At 39.1% G+C, this 20,776-nt stretch overlaps 1 protein-coding gene across 1 annotated transcript in view; it reads right to left on the reverse strand.

Annotated features, from left to right (window-relative positions):
* The window catches only part of LOC130871369 (cytochrome P450 3A11-like), a 51,920-nt gene that overhangs the window by 21,180 nt on the left and 9,964 nt on the right, over positions 1-20,776 (reverse strand). The window contains exons 4-9 of the mRNA XM_057764709.1: positions 15,579-15,678; positions 13,249-13,362; positions 13,071-13,159; positions 12,623-12,771; positions 1,524-1,651; positions 562-631 (exon numbers count right to left, since the gene is read on the reverse strand). Of these exons, the coding sequence (XP_057620692.1) occupies positions 562-631; positions 1,524-1,651; positions 12,623-12,771; positions 13,071-13,159; positions 13,249-13,362; positions 15,579-15,678 (650 nt within the window). The remainder of the gene's footprint in view (positions 1-561; positions 632-1,523; positions 1,652-12,622; positions 12,772-13,070; positions 13,160-13,248; positions 13,363-15,578; positions 15,679-20,776) is intronic.

Raw genomic sequence — 20,776 nt, forward strand, 5'->3', positions numbered from 1 at the left:
CTTCTTCTGATACCTATTCACACACATACATATGCCATCTGAAAAGGTAAAATTCTATAATTGCTTTTAAGTCTGTAAAATAATGAAAAGAAGCAATGTGTTTGTACAAAGAAGTTTTCCCCAGGTACCACTTACCCAACACACAAAGAAAAGTAAATCTTCACTATAGATTAGTATAGAGTACTTGTACACCAGGGACTCCCAGAAAGCATCGGCACTATTTCGGTACATGTCTCCTTACTGGATGTAGACTCTGTTATCTAGGCAGAGTTCCTAGTCAGTTCCTACTCTGTCTTTGAGGGAAAGACAAAAACATCACCTGTGAAGACTTATGTAATATATAGAGACCAATGAAGACTCTCATCATGGCTACCCTTCATGTTTGGAATGAACTTGTGCCCACGTGCTTCTAGAAAATTCCATGGAAATAATAGCCATGTCCTTCTTTCAGTAACCTGACAGAGGTATTCTTCTGCTAAAAACCCTTCCATATCATTTTTTGAGTGACCTTCTCAATCCCTGAGAGCTTCCTTGTCCATAGACCAAGTAGTCCTTGGTTACCTTTATGAGACTCTTTGTCTTCAGAATTATTTTGAGTGTTCATCATCAGCTGAAGAAAATCCACCCGGTGCTGGAAGCAAAAGCAAAGTTGCAAAAATAAAAGGTCAATAGTAAATTCAGTTGTCAGAGTTGGATCAGGAGTGCAGAAGCTTAACTTCCTTCCTGCTAATGTAGCTCACTTAAATTTACAAATGCGGCTGGGGTTGCTTGAGTGATCACAGAACAAAAGCACCAGTGGCTAAACAATAAGCAATCCAAGTGACATATCAATCACTCTTACAATAAATTACAAAGGATACAATTTTAAACAATAACTTTGATTCTCTGAAATCAAAGTTTTTGAAGGAAATGAAAATAGGATTCCCCTTTTAATTATTTTTGTCTATTCTTAGAGAATTTCATCAAAGTATACAATAAAATATAGCCATATGTACCCCACCAATTCCTCCATTCAATTCCTATTATACCCTTATAATATTTCCCCATGCAAACATCATGAACTTTTCTTTTTATAACCCAATGAGTCCAACTGGTGCTGTCAATATATGATTGACTGTATGAGAAAGCTATGTAGGCCACAACCACCCTCTGAAGTCATCAAAAGCTAATAGTTTCTCAATTAGAGGTAGGACTTGGAAAGTTCCTCTCTCATCTAAGGTGGAGATTTGGCAATGTTGATCTTACATGGATCTCGTGCTTTGCCTTATTTTTAATTTCAATCCTTATGTAGGGCTCTCTTGTTTTCATTTCTATTGCTAAGGGTGAATTTCTGGATTATTCTCAATCAGTTTTCAAGACTCCATCTCTTCATCCTCCAGAAATATAAATGCTCTTTCTATCTTTCTAAATCTGGTCTTCTCTGTCTAACTTTAGTGACAGAAGAAGGGAAAAACATAACTCACATGTTCACAGTCCAACCCATTAACAATTCCTGTACCTCTCATTAGACAAACACTTTTTACCTTCTGTGTAGAATCCAGTCGATTTTCTTTCATTCTGCTCACAAATTTTTTGAAAAATGCTATTGAATCTTTTGGAAACATGGAGATATTTAACATCTCATATATTGGGATGAGGAATGGAAAGAGAACTGAAAAGAAAGATAAAGAATAAGTTTTACTGAAAATGCAAGTTTCATTTAGAGAAATCATGAAGCAATCCAAAGAATAAGTAACCAGTGTCTCAAGCAAACCATTCTCTCTGTGACCTTTCTCACACTAGGTCACCACCATAATGTTTTTTCTGTACTTGGGAGTAGCCATAGGAATAAATTTGACTCTTGGTTTAAACTCTGCACCTGAAGTTTGTGTGGATCCAAAATACAGACAGGGGCCAGTGACTTGATTCAACAGCTAAAGAGTCCTGCAGAAAAGCCAAACAGCCTTAATTTGATCCCTGCATCCCATACTGTGGAAGGAGAAAACCAACCAACTATTGTAATTGACCTCTAATCTCTACATGTCACACAAATACCAAGACAGTCACATGCACGCACACACACACACACACACACACACACACGGGGAGAAGGGAAAAAGAGAGAGAGGGGGAGAGAGAGAGAGAGACAGAGAGAGAATGTGGGATATTTGTATACACTGTGTGAAGATGTCATTATGATTGTGTTAATAAAGAACTAAATGTCCAGTAGTTAGGCAGAAGTGAATAGGCAAGGCTTCTTGAGAAAGAGAGGAACTCTAAGAAGGAGTAAGGAAGAGAGATGCCAGGGAAACACCGAAGAAGTCAGATGTGGTGTACAAAGGAGAGGTAACCAAGACAGAACATAGATTATAAAAGCAGGTTAATTTAAGTTGTAAAAGATAGTTGGGAAAAACCTAAGCTACCACCAAGTTTTCATAATTAATACTAAGTCTCCATGTCATTATTTGTGAGGTGGCAAGTCAAAGAAAAGTTTAACTACACACATGCAAACACACACACACAAATAAGTAAATAAATAAATTTCTTGTTATCTAATAAATAAGTAATAAAGAAAGAAAAGCCCAGATAGCACTTGTTTCTCAACTGACCTAATATAGTTTTGTTTAAACTAGCACCAGAAAGGATATAAGGAAAGTCAAAGGTATTTACAAATTAATCAATACATTCTTATTAAATAAAAATATGTCAAAGAACTCCAGGAGGTGACTGGAAAATTTCTTGAGATACAATTTCATTATAGAGTACATGGCTAGCATGCATGAGATTCTAGAATCTCCTCCACAAAGCAATGAAACTGAAAATATCTTGAAAGAGTATGAAATGAAGAGACCCCAAGATTGTGCAGAGAAAAGGCAGAGAGACTTACAGCCTTAAAATTTTAAATCTCAAATAATCAAACTTAACATTATAAAATAAAATTTTAAAATAACTAACTCCAGGGATGGAGAGAAGACTCAGTGATAAAATACTTGCTGTGCAAGCACAAGACCTGAATTTGGTACCCAGCACTTCTCTAAAGCCAAGTTCAAAAAAGGTGACCCAAACTCAGCAAAAGAGAAAAATCACATGATCTCCCTCACTTCCAGAGTCTAGCCTATAATGAATAAATGTAAATATGTGAACAGGTGTAAGTGGATATGGAATAATTCTCAAAAGGAGACCAGGAAAGGATGGTATTAGATGTTGAGGAAAGGTGGAATGTAGGCAAAAGGTCACACGAGCTGTGGATAGAAATCTAACTGACAGAGAAAGTATTAAACCCTAAATGAAATACCACTGGTAATGGTACCCAGAAAATACACAAAAAATACTACAAGGTCTGGAGAGTTGGCTCCACAGGTAGCACTGATGCTCTACAAATGACCCAAGTTTGATTCCCAGAACCCACGTGGCTGCTCTCAACCATGTGCAATTCCAGTTACATGGATTCAATGCCCTTTTGTGGCCTCAGCAAGAACTTCATGCATGTGGTACACATTTATGCAAGCAAAACACCATAAACATAACATAAAAATATATAAATCTTTTTAAAATGTAAAGCAATTCAGCGATGTAAAAGACATCACCTAAAACTAGAAAAAAAAAAAAAACATCAACTTTTTTTTTTTAATTGAAATGGGACTGGGGAAAAGCTCATTAAAACCACAGGTCAAGCATACAGGACATTCACTAAGTGGCAATGATCAAAGTCTGGGAGAGCCAAGTGTTGAGTGGATATGGAGAAATTGGACCTCTCCTACATTTCTAGAAGGCATAGAAAATGCTACTACTACTGTTCAAAACATATGCTCAGTAGTTTAAGATGTTAAACGAGGGATTACTTGGTGACTCAGCAGCAATGATTCTGAAGGTATACCCCCAAAACATAAAAATTACAGAGCTACAGTACTGAAATAGCCTGGCATAAAAATTGGCATAAAAACAGACAGGAAGACCAATAGAACCAAAAGAAAAAAAGACCCAGATATTAAACTACACACCTTCGACACCTGATGTTTGACAAAGAAGCAAAAAATATCAAATGGAAAAAAGAAATCATGTTTTTTAAGTGGTGCTGGCATAACCGGATATCAATACGTAGACCCCTATCTATAACCATGCGCAAAACTTAGGTCCAAATGGATCAAAAACCTCAACATAAAGCCAGCCACACTGAACCTTAGAGAAGAGAAAGTGGGAAGTGCACTTGAACACATTGGCACAGGAGACCACTTTCTAAATATAACCCCAGCAGCACAGACACTGAGAAAAACAATTAATAAATGGGACCTCCTGAAACTGAAAAGCTTCTGTAAAGCAAAGGACATGGTAAACAAGGCAAAACAACAGCTTACATAATGGGAAAAGATCTTCACTAACTCCAAATTAGACAGAGGTCTGATCTCAGAAATATACAAAGAACTCAAGAAATTTGTCATCAAAAGAACAAATAATCCAATAAAAAATGAAATACAGACCTAAACAAAGAACTCTCCACAGAGGATTCTAAAATGGCGAAAGAAATATTCAACATCCTTAGTAATCAGAGGAATGCAAATCAAAACAACTCTGAGATTGCATCTTACACCTGTAAGAATAGCCAAGATCAAAAACACTGATGACAACTTATGCTGGAGAGGTTGTGGAGAAAGGGGAACACTTCTACATTGCTGATGGGAATGCAATCTGGTACAGACCCTTTGGATTTCAGTGTGGCAATTTCTCAAAAAAATAGGACATAACATTCCTCAAAACCCAGAAATACCACTTTGGGGTATATATCAAAAGGATACTTAACCGTGCCACAAGGATATGTGCTCAACTATGTTCATATGAGCTTTGCTCGTCATAGTCAGAACCTGTAAACAACCTAAATGTCCTTTGACCGAAAAATGGATAATGAAAATGTAGTACATTTACACAATGGAGTACTACACAGCAGAAAAAAAAACAACACCTTGAATTTTGCAAACAAATGGATGGTGCTAGAACACATTATATTGAGTGAGATAACCCAGACCCAGAAATACAATCATCATATCTACTCACTCATAGGTGGTTTTTAAACATAAAGCAAAGAAAACCAGCCCACAAATCACAATCCCAGAGAACCCAGATAACAATGGGGATTCTAAGAGAGACATACATGGATCTAATCTACGTGAGTAGTAGAAAAAGACAAGGTCTCCTCAGAAAATTGAGAGTAAGGGTTTTTGGCAGAGGGTTGAATGGGAGGGGAGAGGAAGGGGGGGAAGAAGAGAAAAATGTAGACCTCAATAAAATTCAATAAAATAAAAAAAACATATTCAAACAGACACTGTAATCAAATGGTCATAACAGCCAATTTCATGGCAAATAGGGAATACCAACATCACTTTCCATCACAACAGATATTAAATATTACTTATTAATAAACACAGGAGACAGTGATTTTGCTTAAATTTGAAGGGTGCTAAATAACAAAAACTGCCACAGAAATGAAAGTCTATGATCCCACTGATGTGAAATACTCAGAAAATATAAATATACAGAAAGTAAACTGATGGTTGCTCAGGTCAAGGCTGCTTGAAGGATGATGGGGCAAACGTGCAGCATGACTAGAATAGAGTTCTCTGCAGTTGACATTGGTAACTGTCCATGTAGATCATCAGTCAGGGCAGAGCCCTAAGTGATCAACATGCTATGAATAAATGACTGTTAAGTGCTGAGCCCTATATGGAGCATCTGTATTAACACTCCCACCACTCCAGGCTCAAAGAACATCATGAAGGAGGGTGTGGGAATAATGTAAGCACCAGAGAGGGGTGGTGTGAAATGCCATATCCAAGACATGGCATGGAACAATCTTGAACTGATCACCTGCATGAGATCGTGCCAATAATATTTGTCAGCATCCTAACAGGCAGTATTGATTGGGCTCACTAGGTGACAAAAAAAAAAAAAAGAATGGGAAATAAACTGGAAGAAAGATGTGTTGTGGTGTCTGCGGGAATTGGAAGGTGAGAATGAGGGGAGAGTATAATGAAGTTAGATTGTATACCTATGTTATATTGTCAAAGGATAAATAAAAGAATTCTAAAACTAAGCCAGACAGGGCATCACTATACATTCAAGACCAGCCTAGAGACACACACGGCAGGTGGAGACCGGCGGGCAGACAGTGGTGGAGATTGGCTAGCAGACACCGGCGGATGCGGGATAGTCCAAGAATGAAACAGTGAAGCCCACACTGAGAGCGGATTGCCCCACTACAATTAAATCAAGTAGGTTTTTGGGTCCTGGCCTGCAGAGTGGTAGGCCTTTTATTGGCGAGGTCCACTGGCGAACAGGGAGCCTGGTCCTGTCCCTGAAGACCCTCATGGGTGAGGAGAGTGTTCTTGGCCCACAGTGGGACACAGGAAAAGGAGTGGGGGCATTCCCCGACCCCCTTCACCCCCTGGGTAGTCTGCGAGGGTTGGTCCCCGCTGCTGGGGCTGCTCCTCCTCTGCTGTGACCTCTCTCTCCCTGGCCCATCCCAGCTTGCACCCAGGGGCCTCCTTCACTCTCCCTCCCTTCCGCAGGGCCGCAGGATCACCTAGTTTAGCTTGTTTGGGTTCTGGGTCGGAAGCTCTGGGCTGAGAGCAGCAGGAGTTTCTCTGTTTTGGTGGCTGGCCTGCAGAGTGGTAGGCCTTTTGTTGGTGAGGTCCATGGCGAATGGGGAGCCTGGTCCTGTTTGTGAAGACCCTCTGAGTGGTGAGAGGGATCTTGGCACGCGGCGGGAGCCAGGAAACAGAGCGAGGGCATTTTGTAAGCGGGGTCCCTGGTCAGCAGAGAAACCTGATCCTGTTTTAAAAGATCCATTAGAAACAGTTCAAGAATTGAAAACTGAAATGGAAGCAAGGAAGAAAACACAAACTGAGGACCAGCTGGATATGGAAAATCTAGGTCAATGAGCAGAGACTACAGAAACTTGCATAATCAATAGAATACAAGAGATAGAAGAAAGAATCTCAGATTCTGAGGACACCGTAGAGAAAATAAACACACTGATCAAAGAAAAAAGCAAAGCCAACAAATTCTCATCACAAAACATTCAGGAAATCTGGGACACAATAAAAAGACCAAACCTAAGAATAATAGGGATAGAAGAAGGAGAAGAGTCACATCTCAAAGGCCCAGAAAATATTTTTAACAAAATTATGGAAGACAACTTTCCCAACATAAAGAAAGATATTCCTTTGAATATTCAAGAAGCATACAGAACACCAAACAGACTGGATCAAAAAAAAAATCCCCTTGCCATATAATAATGAAAACACAAAACATACAGATTAAAGAAAGAATATTAAGAACTGCAAAGGAAAAAGGGTTAGTAACTTATAAAGGTAAATTGATGAGACTTACACCTGACTTCTCTATGGAAACCATGAAAGCCAGAAGGTCCTGGATAGAGGTACTGCAGAAACTAAGAGACCATGGATGCAAACCCAAACTACTATACCCAGCCAAGCTATCATTCACTATCAATGGAGAAAACAAGGCATTCCAGGATAAGAACAAATTTAAACAATACGTAGCCACAAATCCAGCCCTACAGAAAGTAATAGAAGGAAAATCACAACACAAGGAATCCAACATTGCCGACACTGCCTACAATAACTCAGGTATCTAGTGACCCTTCACCAACACAACTCAAAGAAGGGGGACACACAAACTCTACTACCAAAAACAATAAGAATAACTGGAGTAAACAACCACTGGTCATTAATATCACTTAATATTAATGGTCTCAATTCACCTATAAAAAGGCACAGGCTAAGAGATTGGATACGAAAACAGGATCCAACATTCTGCTGTTTGCAAGAAACACATCTCAACCACAAAGACAGGCATCTACTCAGAGTAAAGGGTTGGGAAAAGGTTTTTCAAGCAAATGGTCCTAAGAAAAAAGCAGGTGTGGCCATACTAATTTCTAACAAAACGGACTTCAAACTAAAATCAATCAGAAGAGATTGAGATGGACACTTTATACTCGTAACAGGAACAATTCATCAGGAGGAAGTCACAATACTGAATATCTATGCCCCTAATATAAAAGCACCCACTTATGTAAAAGAAATATTACTAGAATTAAAAGCAGATATCAAACCACACACACTAGTAGTAGGAGACATCAACACACCTCTCTCACCAGTGGACAGGTCAATCAGACAGAAACCTAATAGAGAACTGAGAGAATTGTTGGAGGTAATGAAGCAAATGGACTTAACAGACATCTATAGAACACTCCACCCAAATAGGAAAGAATATACCTTCTTCTCTGCAGCTCATGGAACCTTCTCGAAAATTGACCACATACTCGGTAACAAAGGAAACCCCCACAGATCCAAAAAAATCAGTGTCCACCTGTGTCTTGTCAGATCACCACGGATTAAAGTTAGAAGGCAACAACAATGCTACCCCCAGAAAGCCTACAATCTCATGGAAACTGAACAGTCAACTACTGAACCACACCTGAGTTAAGGAAGAAATTAAGAAATAAATTAAAGTCTTCCTTGAATTTAATGAAAACAAAGAGACAACATACTCAAACCTATGGGACACGATGAAAGCAGTGCTAAGAGGAAAGTTCATAGCACTAAGTGCCCACTTAAAGGAAACGGAGAAAGCATACATTGGGGACTTAACAGCATACCTGAAAGCTCTAGAAAAAAAAAGAAGCAGACGCGCCCAGGAGGAGTAGAAGACTGGAAATAATCAAACTGAGGGCAGAAATCAACAAAATAGAAACACTGAACACAGTCCAAAGAATCAATGAAACAAAAAGTTGGTTCTTGGAGAAAATCAACAAGATCGACACACCCCTATCCAAACTAGTTAAACAACAGAGAGAGAACACACAAATAAATAAGATCAGAAAGGAAAAGGGGGATATAACCACAGACACAGAGGAAATTCAGAGAATCATTAGATCTTACTACAAAAACCTGTATGCCACAAAATTGGAAAATACAAAAGAAATGAACATTTTTTTAGATAAGTACCATATACCAAAGCTAAACCAAGACCAGGTGAATATCTAAATAGACCTGTTAGTCGCCAAGAATTAGAAACTGTTATAAAATCTCCCTTCCAAGAAAAGCCCAGGAACAGATGGTTTCAATGCAGAATTCTACCAGAACTTCCAAGAAGACCTAATACCTATACTCCTTAATGTATTTCACAATATAGAAACAGAGAAGTCATTGCAAAATTCCTTTTATGAAGCTACAGTTACCCTGATACCAAAACCACACAAAGACCCAACCAAGAAAGAGAATCACAGGCCTATCTCACTCATGAACATAGATGCAAAAATTCTCAATAAAATACTGGCAAACCGAATCCAAGAACACATTAGAAAAATTATCCATTATGATCAAGTAGGCTTCATCCCAGAGATGCAGGGCTGGTTTAACATACGCAAATCTATCAATGTAATCCATTATATAAATAAACTGAAAGAAAAAAAACCATATGATAGTTTCATTAGATGCTGAAAAAGCATTTGACAAAATTCAACATCCCTTTATGATAAAGGTCTTGGAGAGATTAGGGATACAAGGGTCATACCTAAATATAATCAAAGCTATTTACAGCAAGCCGACAGCTAACATTAAATTAAATGGAGAAAAACTCAAAGTCATCCCACTAAAATCAGGAACACGACAAGGATGTCCACTCTCTCCCATACCTCTTCAATATAGTGCTTGAAGTTCTAACAATAGCAATAAGACAACATAAGGGGATCAAGGGGATTCGTATTGGAAAGGAAGAAGTTAAGCTTTCATTATTTGCAGATGATATGACAGTATACATAAGCAACCCCAAAAACTCTACCAAAGATCTTCTACAGCTGATAAACACCTTTAGTAATGTGGCAGGATACAAGATCAACTCCAAAAAATCAGTTGCCTTCCTATACACTAAGGATAAGGAAGCAGAGAGGGAAATCAGAGGAGCATCACCTTTCACGATAGCCACAAATAGCATAAAATATCTTGGGGTAACTCTAACCAAGGAAGTGAAAGATCTATTTGACAAGAACTTTTAGTCTTTGAAGAAAGAAATCAAAGAAGACACCAGAAAATGGAAGGATCTCCCTTGCTCTTGGATTGGGAGGATCAACACAGTAAAAATGGCAATTCTATCAAAAGCAATCTATAGATTCAATGCAATCCCCATCAAAATTCTTCACAGATCTGGAGAAGACAATAATCAACTTTATATGGAAAAACAAAAAACCCAGGAAGCCAAAACTATCTTATACAATAAAGTATCGTCTGGAGGCATTACCATCCCTGACTTCAAACTCTATTACAGAACTACAGTATTGAAAACAGCTTGGTATTGTCATAAAAACAGAGAAGTCGACCAATGGAATTGTATAGAGACCTGATTATTAACCAACAAACCCATGAACACCTGATTTTCTATAAAGGAGCTAAAAGTATACAATGGAAAAAAGAGAGCCTCTTCAACAAATTGTGCTGGCAAAACTGGATGTCAATCTGTAGAAGAATTAAAATAGATCCATATCTATCACCATGCACAAAACTCAAGTCCAAATGGATTAAAGACCTCAATATCATTGGGGGCTGGAGAGATGGCTCAGCGGTTAAGAGCATTGCCTGCTCTTCCAAAGGTCCTGAGTTCAATTCCCAGCAACCACATGGTGGCTCACAACCATCTGTAAAGAGGTCTGGTGCCCTCTTCTGGCCTTCAGGCATACATGGAGGCAGAATATTGTATACATAATAAATAAATAAATTAAAAAAAAAAAGACCTCAATATCAGTCCGAACACACTGAACCTGATATAAGAGAAAGTGGGAAGTACTCTACAACAAATGGGCACAGGAGACCACTTCCTATGTATAACCCCAGGAGCATAGACATTAAGGGCATCATTGAATAAATAGAACCTCCTGAGACGGAAAACCTTCTCTAAAGCAAAGGACACTGTCACTAAGACAAAAAGGCAACCCACTGACTGGGAGAAGATCTTCACCAACCTCACAAATGACAAAAGTCTGATCTCCAAAATATATAAAGAACTCAAGAAACTAGACTGTAAAAGGCTAAACAACCCAATTATAAAATGGGGCACTGAGCTGAACAGAGAATTCTCAACAGAAGAAGTTCAAATGGCCAAAAGACACTTAAGGTCATGCTCAACTTCCTTAGAGATCAGGGAAATGCAAATCAAGACAACTTTAAGATACCATCTTACACCTGTCAGAATGGCTAAAATCAAAAACACCAATGATAGCCTCTGCTGGAGAGGTTGTGGAGAAAGGGGTACACTCATCCATTGCTGGTGGGAATGCAAACTTGTGCAACCACTTTGGAAAGCAGTGTGGTGGTTTCTCAGGAAATTCGGGATCAACCTACCCCTGGACCCAGCAATACCACTCTTGGGAATATACCCAAGAGATCCCCTATCATACAACAAAAGTATATGCTCATCTATGTTTATAGCAGCATTGTTTATAATAGCCAGAACCTGGAAACAACCTAGATGCCCTTCAATGGAAGAATGGATGAAGAAAGTATGGAATATATACATATTAGAGTACTACTCAGCAGTAAAAAAAAATGACTTCTTGAATTTTGCATGCAAATGGACGGAAATAGAAAACACTATCCTGAGTGAGGTAAGCCAGACCCAAAAGATGAACATGGAGTGTACTCACTCATATTTGGTTTCTAGCCATAAATAAAGGACATTGAGCCTATAATTCGTGATCCTAGAGAAGCTAAATAAGAAGGTGAACCCAAAGAAAAGCATATAGGTATCCTCCTGAATATTAAACTTCCTCAGGCGAAGAAAGGAGACAGAGATAGAGACCCATATTGGAGCACCCCAGACTGAAATCTCAAGGTCCAAATCAGGAGCAGAAGGAGAGAGAGCACGAGCAAGGAACTCAGGACCGTGAGAGGTGCACCCACACACTGAGACAATGGGGATGTTCTGTCAGGAACTCACCAAGGCCAGCTGGCCTGGGTCTGAAAAAGCATGGGATAAAACCGGACTCACTGAACATAGTGGACAATGAGGACTACTGAGAACTCAAGAACAATGGCAATGGGTTTTTGATCCTACTGCACGTACTGGCTTTGTGGGAGCCTAGGTAGTTTGGATGCTCACCTTACTAGACCTGTATTGAGGTGGGTGGTCCTTGAACTTCCTACAGGGCAGGGAACCCTGATTGCTCTTAGGGCTGACGAGGGAGGGGGACTTGATTGGGGGACGGGGAGGGAAATGGGAGGCGGTGGCGGGGAGGGGGCAGAAATCTATTAAAGAAATAAATAAATTAATAAAATAATAATAATAGTAATAATAATAAAAGAAGAAAGACCAGCCTTGTCTATACAGCAACATTCAGACAAGCTATAGCAACATAGTGAGACCCTGTCTAAAAGAAAACTGAAGTTCTAAAACAAGAATAATGGAATACATGTTTTTGAAACCACTACAAAATATTGGATTGTGCCTTTAATAAGGAGAATTGTATTCCAATAGAGCTGTTAGTTGTGAAGAGTGGGGAAGAGACAGCAGAACTGACAAACATGGCCACACACAAGATCAGTGGGTCAAAAGGCAGAAGAACCATCATACATACTTATTGACAAGAATAACGGCTCAAAAAAATCTATTTTTAAGAACTTCTTGATCTTTTTTGCAAAAGGGTCCTTTGGGTTGTTGAGGGAATCGACGTTCACACCAAATGCTGTGCTCGTGATCACATCCATACTGTAGGCCCCAAACACTCTGAGGAGAGAGAAACATGGGATTTAACACATGTAGCAAGAAGCCTGAAATATTCAGATCCTTGGCCCAGACAGGGTAAACCACCTCACCTCAGCATTGACCAAGTACCTTCCCCTCCTACCCAACCTCTACTTTTGTGAGCTGGGCACTCTCGTGTTTCTTTCTCAAATGTACATTTGTCACCCTGTGTCTAAAAGGAAAGAATGAGCGGCTGGACATGTGGGACACACAGAGGGAGGACCCTTCTGCCCCTGCTGCCCTTCCTCTCCCAGAACCACAGTGGATGTACCACTACTCACTCTTTCAGGTCGAGAAGCTTGCCTTTCTCTGCCTCTCTTCTCAGGTATTTTACCAAAATATCTCCATACTCTTCAATGATGGGGAACATCTAAGCACAAAACACAGAGGCATCCATGGTTTGATAGGTGTGGAGACTCAAGTCACACAAACATTTCAGCTAGAAGTCCTTTTAGTCACCTCTTTGAGTTTTCCACTGGTGAAGGTGGGAGACAGCAAGGCTCGAAGTCTCTTCCACTCATCATCCCTAGATAGGGCAATGGCTTTACTCATCATTCCCACTGGTCCTATCGCCTAGAGTCCAAAAAATACAAATATTTACTCTTTGTAAGATAAGAATTCTCCATGGTTTCAAAAGTACTAAGTGGATATTGTTGTATAACAACTAGTTACTGACTGTTTGCTATAGATCAAGCCTTATGCTAGTGAAAAAATAGTCAGAATTTACTCACATCCTGTAAGAAATCAGGTGATCACTGGGCTAACTTCCTGTTGATATTTCAAACCTTTATATTACATGAGTCTTCTAAACATAAATCTCTCTGGTTGGAAAAATTGTTTTCAGAGGTGGAAATAAAGATGGGAACAAGAATTTTAGTAGATTCTCCAGAGCTATACAGATGGCAAATGGCTTAGTGATAGGATAGTAAGTTAACTCTGCATCAGACAAGTTCACTTGCACAGTATATAGATGGGTTTTTTGACATGGTGTGTATGTGTGTGTTTGTGTGTATCAGTGTATATGTGTCTATGTGTGTGTGTGTGTGTGTGTAGGTTAGAGTGCAGTGTGCATGCTCATTTGGAGACCAGAGGTCTGGCATGTTCCTCTATAACTCCCTAGTAACTTTTTAACGCAGAGTCTCTCAATGAATCTAGAATGTTCTAGCTTGGCTAGAGTAGATAGGCAACCAACTCCTCATCCTCTTTCAGAGCTTTCAGCCACTAAGTCATCTCTCTGAATCTTGTTTGTTTGGTTTGGGGTTGTTTGTTATTTAGAAATAGTGCCATAGAAGTTTTATTCCTTAATTCTTTATGCAGTGATAAAAGAATAAATATAATTCCATTTTTCTGGTGGGAACTTCCTTCTATCTTCCACAATTTATATAACGTGGAGTCTCCCAACTGCCCTTATATTAAAACATTTGTCACATTAGGAAGAAATGAAAATGGCTTCCCTTGATGAAGGGCAGCTGAAAACTAGCCCTTCAGCCAACTTCACCAGATGATCAAAGGCTGAATGAGGCTTTAAGAGATGGCTCAGTAGGTAAATGTGCTTGCTGCTAAGCCCAACAACCTAAGTTCAATCTCTAGGACCTATGGCATAGAGAGAACTAATAGATTTCCCCAGATAGAACAGTGGGATGGTTGTGGTTTAAAAGAGAGAGGGGGAAGAGAGAGAACATTGAACTAAGTATCATATCTCACATTAAATTAACATAAATAAAGCTTTAGATTTGAGAGCTAATCTCAAAAAGATATAATTTGTACACAAGCAGATCCACACAGAAGGGCCAGGTTAATAATCATCAGATTTGACCCTCACCACACCATCTATTGAGAAGAGAAATGGATATACAAGGTGAAGAGAGGAAGGCAGGCTGTACATGGGAGCTAATGGGATACTAAGAGGGAAATGCAAGTAAAGAAGCAGCTCTCATTTTTGAGTGTTTGTCACCACACAAATCTAGGTCTGTGATAAACTAATCCACAGAGACATAAGAAAAAAACATGAAACAGAAAATGTAAACACAATTTAGATGACAAGAGTGTCCATCTACAACTGGATCACAATAATTTAGTATATTTACACTCCTCATTAGCAAAATGACTACTTATATTCTGCTTGCATATTATTATGGAGACCATTGGGAATATATATTTATTTCATTCATTCAATTAAAGAAGTAGCCAGGTCATGGTGTTGTACACCTTTATACCAGCACTCAGGAGACAGAAGAAGGCAGATCTCTGTGAGTTTGTGGCCAGCCTGGTCTACAAAGTGAATTTCAGGATAGTCAAGTTTATATTAGAAACCCTGTCTTGAAAGAAAAAAAAAAGTTCCACAACCCAGTCTCACTAGACAGCACTGGCACATGCCTTTAAATATAGCACTTGGAAAGCAGAGACAGGCAGATCACTGAGTTAGGGCAAACTTTGTTTACAGAATGGGTTTCCTGGAAAGTTGGGGCTACACAGAGAAAAACTGTCTACAAAAATTCAATAAGTATAAAGGTTTGCATTATTAAAGGGGGTAGCTTAGGTGATGGCACAGTGGTTAATGGTGCTTGCTGTTCTTTTGGGGGAGCCAGATTCAGTTCCCAGCACCCATGGTAGGCTACTCACAAGTGCTTGGAACAGCAGATAAAGGGATCAACTCAAATTCTCTTCTGGCCTCCACAGGAACCTATACACTTATGGCATTGAGCCACATGGACACAATACAAACACATTAATAAACAGAGCAAAAATAAATCTTTCATTTTTTTTAATTAAAAAAGGAAGTTACTTACCCGTCGGTTTGTGAAGACAGAATAGAATTCCTTTACAAGTACATTCTTGATCATGTCTGGGTCTGTGATAATTAACGTGGGTGTTGGACCATCAAACAACCTGTATGGGGAAAACAACTAATTAATCTATAGTGATATTTTATTTATGTTTGATAAAAATGCTTGACTGAAGGCCAGAAGATAAAACTAATCTACTAGAGGTAAGGTGGTGGTGTAACACACCTTTAATCCCAGGATTTAGGAGACAGAGGCAGATGGATCTCTGTGAGTTCAAGGCCACACTGGGCTACACAAGATCAATGCAGAAACAGATCCAGGTGGTTGTGGCTCACACTTTTAATCCCAGCCTTAGAGAAGAATTTAAACTGGTATGAGACAAGAATTTGTTCTCTTTCAGTCTGAGAATTTTATAGAGTTAAGAGCTCTCTAGTGACTTGGCTACTTTGCTTTTCTGATCTTCAGATTAAAGCCCAATATCTATCTCTGGATTTTTATCATTCATACCACATTTGGCACCCAATATTTGGGATACAAATTCACACACAATAAAAAGCCATTTGCCCAAGGCTTTTTAATGCTCTGGAATAAGGATCTTGTACTGTAAAGATTTGTTACTCATATCAGTTTAATAAAATGCTGATTGGCCAGTAGCCAGGCAGGAAGCAAAGCTGGGACAACCAGACTAGGAGAATTCTGGGAAGATGAAAGGCAGAGAATCAGTCACAAATCAGATGCAGAGGAAGCAAGATAAGAATGCCTTACAAAGAAAAGGTACCAAGCCACGTGGCTAAATATAGACAAGAATTATGGGTTAATTTAAGCTGTAAGAGCTAATTAATAATAAGCCTGAGCTAATAGGCTGAAGAGTTCATAAATAATATGAGCCTCCATGTGTTTCTTTGGGCCTGAACAGCTGCAGGATCAGGTGGGATGGAAACATCTGTCTACATTAACCCAAGCCAGGTTCTGAGTGGTAGCCCCAAATCTAGACATTTATTCTCACATTACATGACCCTCACTGGTTATAGTTATACATGTTCTCAAAGGAGATCCTAGTTTAACATAAGAATCTGATCATGGATACAGTGGAAGCTTTGTAAAATAACAGGTATGTCATTAAAGACAAAATGAGTCACTTAAAGAGAAAACATTTCTGAAAGACATCATAATTAGAAATCACAAGTGGAATTTTTAAGTCTACATGTGACTATATGAGAGTTGCCTATACCATTTTCTATGATTTTGCCCATTTAAATATGGCAAGGGCCTGGAGAGGTGGAACCTCAATTAAGAGCACATATTGTTTTTGCAAAGGACCTGAGTTTGGCAGCCTGACCCATGTTGGTTGGCTCACACCCACCTGTAACTCCAGCTCCAGGCTGATAATGCCTCTGGCCTTCATGATAATCAGCAATCATGTGCACACACACACACACACACACACACACATGTACACAAAAACACACAATATGTAATAAAAGCAATAGAAACAGATGTTTAACAATAAAATATTCAACTAAAATTCATAATTAAATCCTTAAAACAGAGCATTAAAGTTAATATAAAATATTTTAAACTAAAAACAAATCCTTTACATTAAAACTTGAAATGAAAAAAATTAATCTTGAAAATAAAATATTTCAGTATCTGGGCTTGGGATACAGCTTGGTGGTAGAAGGATTGCTTAGAGTGCACCAGGCCCTGGTTTTGATATATTGAGCTTAAAAAAAAATTAAAGTACAGAATTTAAATGAGGCTCCTTTACAACTTCTCGAAGACTTAGATAACATAGAAATGAGGGCAGAAAAACCATTAAAGCCAGGAGGAGGAGAGAAGAGCTGCAATACTATCTTCCATATTCTGGAATTCCCTGCAGCTAGGACTACCTCTGCAACCCCTGTGGTTGTCAACATAACTGCAGGAAGTTCAAGGTCCTGCACCTCTGAGGACTTGCACACAGCTAGCTCCTGGGGTGGGAAATTAAAATGGCCCGATCAACACCAGTCCAATCCCTGGGATCTATAAGGTGGAGTGAGAGAACTGAGTGCCACAAGTTGTCCTCTGAGCTTTATATGTGCTTTATGGGACATAAGTCCACCTGTGATAAATGAACAGGTATAATAAAAAATCAAAAAAAAAATAGTTGCTGCAGGAAGGCAAGAAGTCTAGGTCACTGGTGAACCATTGGTAAGTTGTTCACGTGCTTCTAAATAGCCTCTCACTCACTCATGGCTCTGTAAGTCAGTACAGTTAAATTCATTGGCACACACAAAACTAATAAAAAAATGTAAGAGAAATATTACATATAAAAACTATATTGGGTCCAGGTATGTAGTGGGAGCTGCAGGCTGCATTCCTGTCACCCAGCTCCCAGCCGCCTGGCTAGCTTATGCCCCAAAATAACAACACACAAACTGTATTCTTTTAAACACTGCTTGGCCCATTAGCTCTAGCCCTTACTGGCTAATTCTCATATCCCGATCAACCCATCTCTAATAATCTGTGTAGCACCAGTCTTACCGGGAAAGATTCGGCATGTCTGACCTGGCAGCTAGCTGCATCGCGTCTGGCTCTGAGAGGAGCTGCCCTGCATCTGAGCTCACTTCCTCTTCCTCCCAGCATTCTGTTCTGTTTACTCCACCCACCTAAAGGCTGGCCAATCAAATGGGCCAAGGCAGTTTCTTTATTAGTCAATGACCTTCCTTCATCATTTCCCCTTTTTCTGTTTAAACAAAAAAAAGGAAGGCTTTAACTTTAACAGCAAAATTACATATAACAAAATAGTTATCAAGCAAGAATTACAGTTACAATATTTACATCTATTTTATCTTTTATCATAACAAAAGAAAACAACTGTAACTATCTATCTATTCTTCAAATCCATCAAAGACTCCAGAAAGATATAATATTACCTAAGTAAATGAGAAGTAAGCAACTTACAAAACTCTAGAAATCACAGAGACATCTGGCTGCCTGGACAGTCACCCAAAGTTCCTCTGTACCATTGGGGCATCCATCTTCAGCCTAAAGGCCCATAGTTTCCAGCAGACATTTCCATGAAGCAGGAAATTTCAAAGGCAGTTCAGTCACTATCTGCTGTGTCCTGCAGAACGTCTCGCAGACTCTTTCATGAATCAGGAACCCCGAAAGATCATCTCACCTTTAGGCAAGTTCAGTAGTCCTCTCTCTGTGGGTTCTCTGTGTCCAGTTTATACAGTAGTCCAGGCAAAAGCAGTTTCTTGCCCAAATGGCTATCAAACTCCATAAGGTTCCTCTTCGATGCCCATCTTCCTCTTGAAGTAGATTGGTGCTGCCAGGAGCAGAGTGTCTCATTGTCATGAAAAGCCCCACAACAGAATGACGCCCAAACATGGGGACAACTGAATCCACAGAAAGCCTGAGAAAGCTTGGGAAAAAATAAAGTAAAGCATGTTTTCTTGGTAGCAACAATTTCTCGGGTCTGCTCTGGTTGCTAGAGGCAAGCAAGTGCTCTCATCTAAGAGAGGCTTCCTGACTCAGCTTCAGCTGTGAAACCTTGCAGCTCATTTAAGAGGTCCTGCCATGAACACTTGAACGGTGTTGATGAAAAGCTGACTGCATGCTTGTGTGTTTTCAGCCGTAGCAGGAAAAAAAGTTGTGCTGTTTTAAAATGCTGGTGTTCTGGTCCCTACTGCTAGGGCAAACTCTGACTCTTTCAGGCAGGCAGTTTGACTAATGAACGTTTGAACGTGGTCTGTGAGCAGAATGCTGCAGCTTGCTTGCTGGCAGGGATCTTGTAATGCCACAGAGTTGTGGAGATAAACGTGGCTACAGCCGCTGGTACCTCTGCCATAAGGCTGGAAAGCTAAGGAGTGGGCTGGATCTAGCCGGCAAAGTCACAGCTTTAATCCTACCCATATTGCTCAGTAATTTAAAGGCTCGTGTGGTCAGAGAAAGAGAGATATACAGTAAAGAGAGATTCAAAGACAAAGAAAACCTTTAAATGATTTACAGTGTGTTTAAAAATATATGTAGGCTAAAAGTTAAAGTTTTTAAAGTAAAAAAAAAAAACAAAAAAAAAGGAAGAAAGAGAGTAGTTGGGTACACACCTTTAATCCCAACACTTGGGAGGCAGAGGGAGATTGACCTCTATGACTTCAAGGTGTGGTAGGACACACCTTTAATCCCAATGCCTGGGAGGCAGAGACAGATGGATCTCTGAGAGTTCAAGGACAGCCTGGTCTACAGAGTTATTCCAGGTCAAAGATATACAGAGAACCTGTCTCAAAAGGCAAAAAGTTAAAAGTAAAAATAAACGAAATAAAGGTTAAAATAAAGCTGCACAAAGATGGAAAATACACAGAGAATTTTGATACTGTATGCTATCATGCTCTCTTTGAATTGTTTGAATGCTGAGGAAGGAGCAACAGCTACTAAAAGATATTTGTTTATAAATGCTGCTGAACTAATCCAACATAGATATTTTGAAAATACCTTGACTTTAAAATTTGGATCTAAGGACATGATGCTTTGGAAAGGAGTTTCTTCCTTTGTTTTCACAGAGGATGAGACCCTGTGGATTGTTTCTCTTCCAGTATGGTATGATAGACCATGCCCTCCTGAAGAGTTGCTGTGAACACCTTCAAAAAATTACTTCACTCGACTACTGTCTGAGATGAATCTAGCACACAGGTTATACCATGAAAGACCTGATTAACAGTGCCCCCATTCAGCAAGAAGCAGTTTGGAGAGAAATAACTGTGCCCATGTTCCCATATATTGTTTATAAATGTTCTTTTACATTTAAAGGGGGAGATGATATAGATGTGAATAATTTGCATTGATATGAATCTTGGTTTACTGATATTAATTTAAGGTCAGTTTTGTTATATGTATATTTAATTCTGATATTGATTAAGGTATTGTGATTGTGTAGTTTATTTAAAAATGTAATGTATATAGGTTGTTAATGAATAATTATCAATAATAATCAAGCTTGTAGTTATGTTAGTTAGATTTTCTAGATGCACATAGATATATTTTATATAGACATTTTTCATATCTTTCAAAGACTACAGAATATGGCATTAATGTTTTAATAACTTAGGGTTTTTCATGACAATGAGACATGTCTGCTCCTGGCAGCACCAATTTACTTAAAGAGGAAGATGGGCATCGAAGAGGATCCTTATGGAGTCTGATAGTCATTTGGGCAAGAA

The sequence above is a fragment of the Chionomys nivalis genome, chromosome 3 (assembly GCF_950005125.1).
Source record: "Chionomys nivalis chromosome 3, mChiNiv1.1, whole genome shotgun sequence".
Lineage (NCBI taxonomy): Eukaryota > Metazoa > Chordata > Mammalia > Rodentia > Cricetidae > Chionomys > Chionomys nivalis.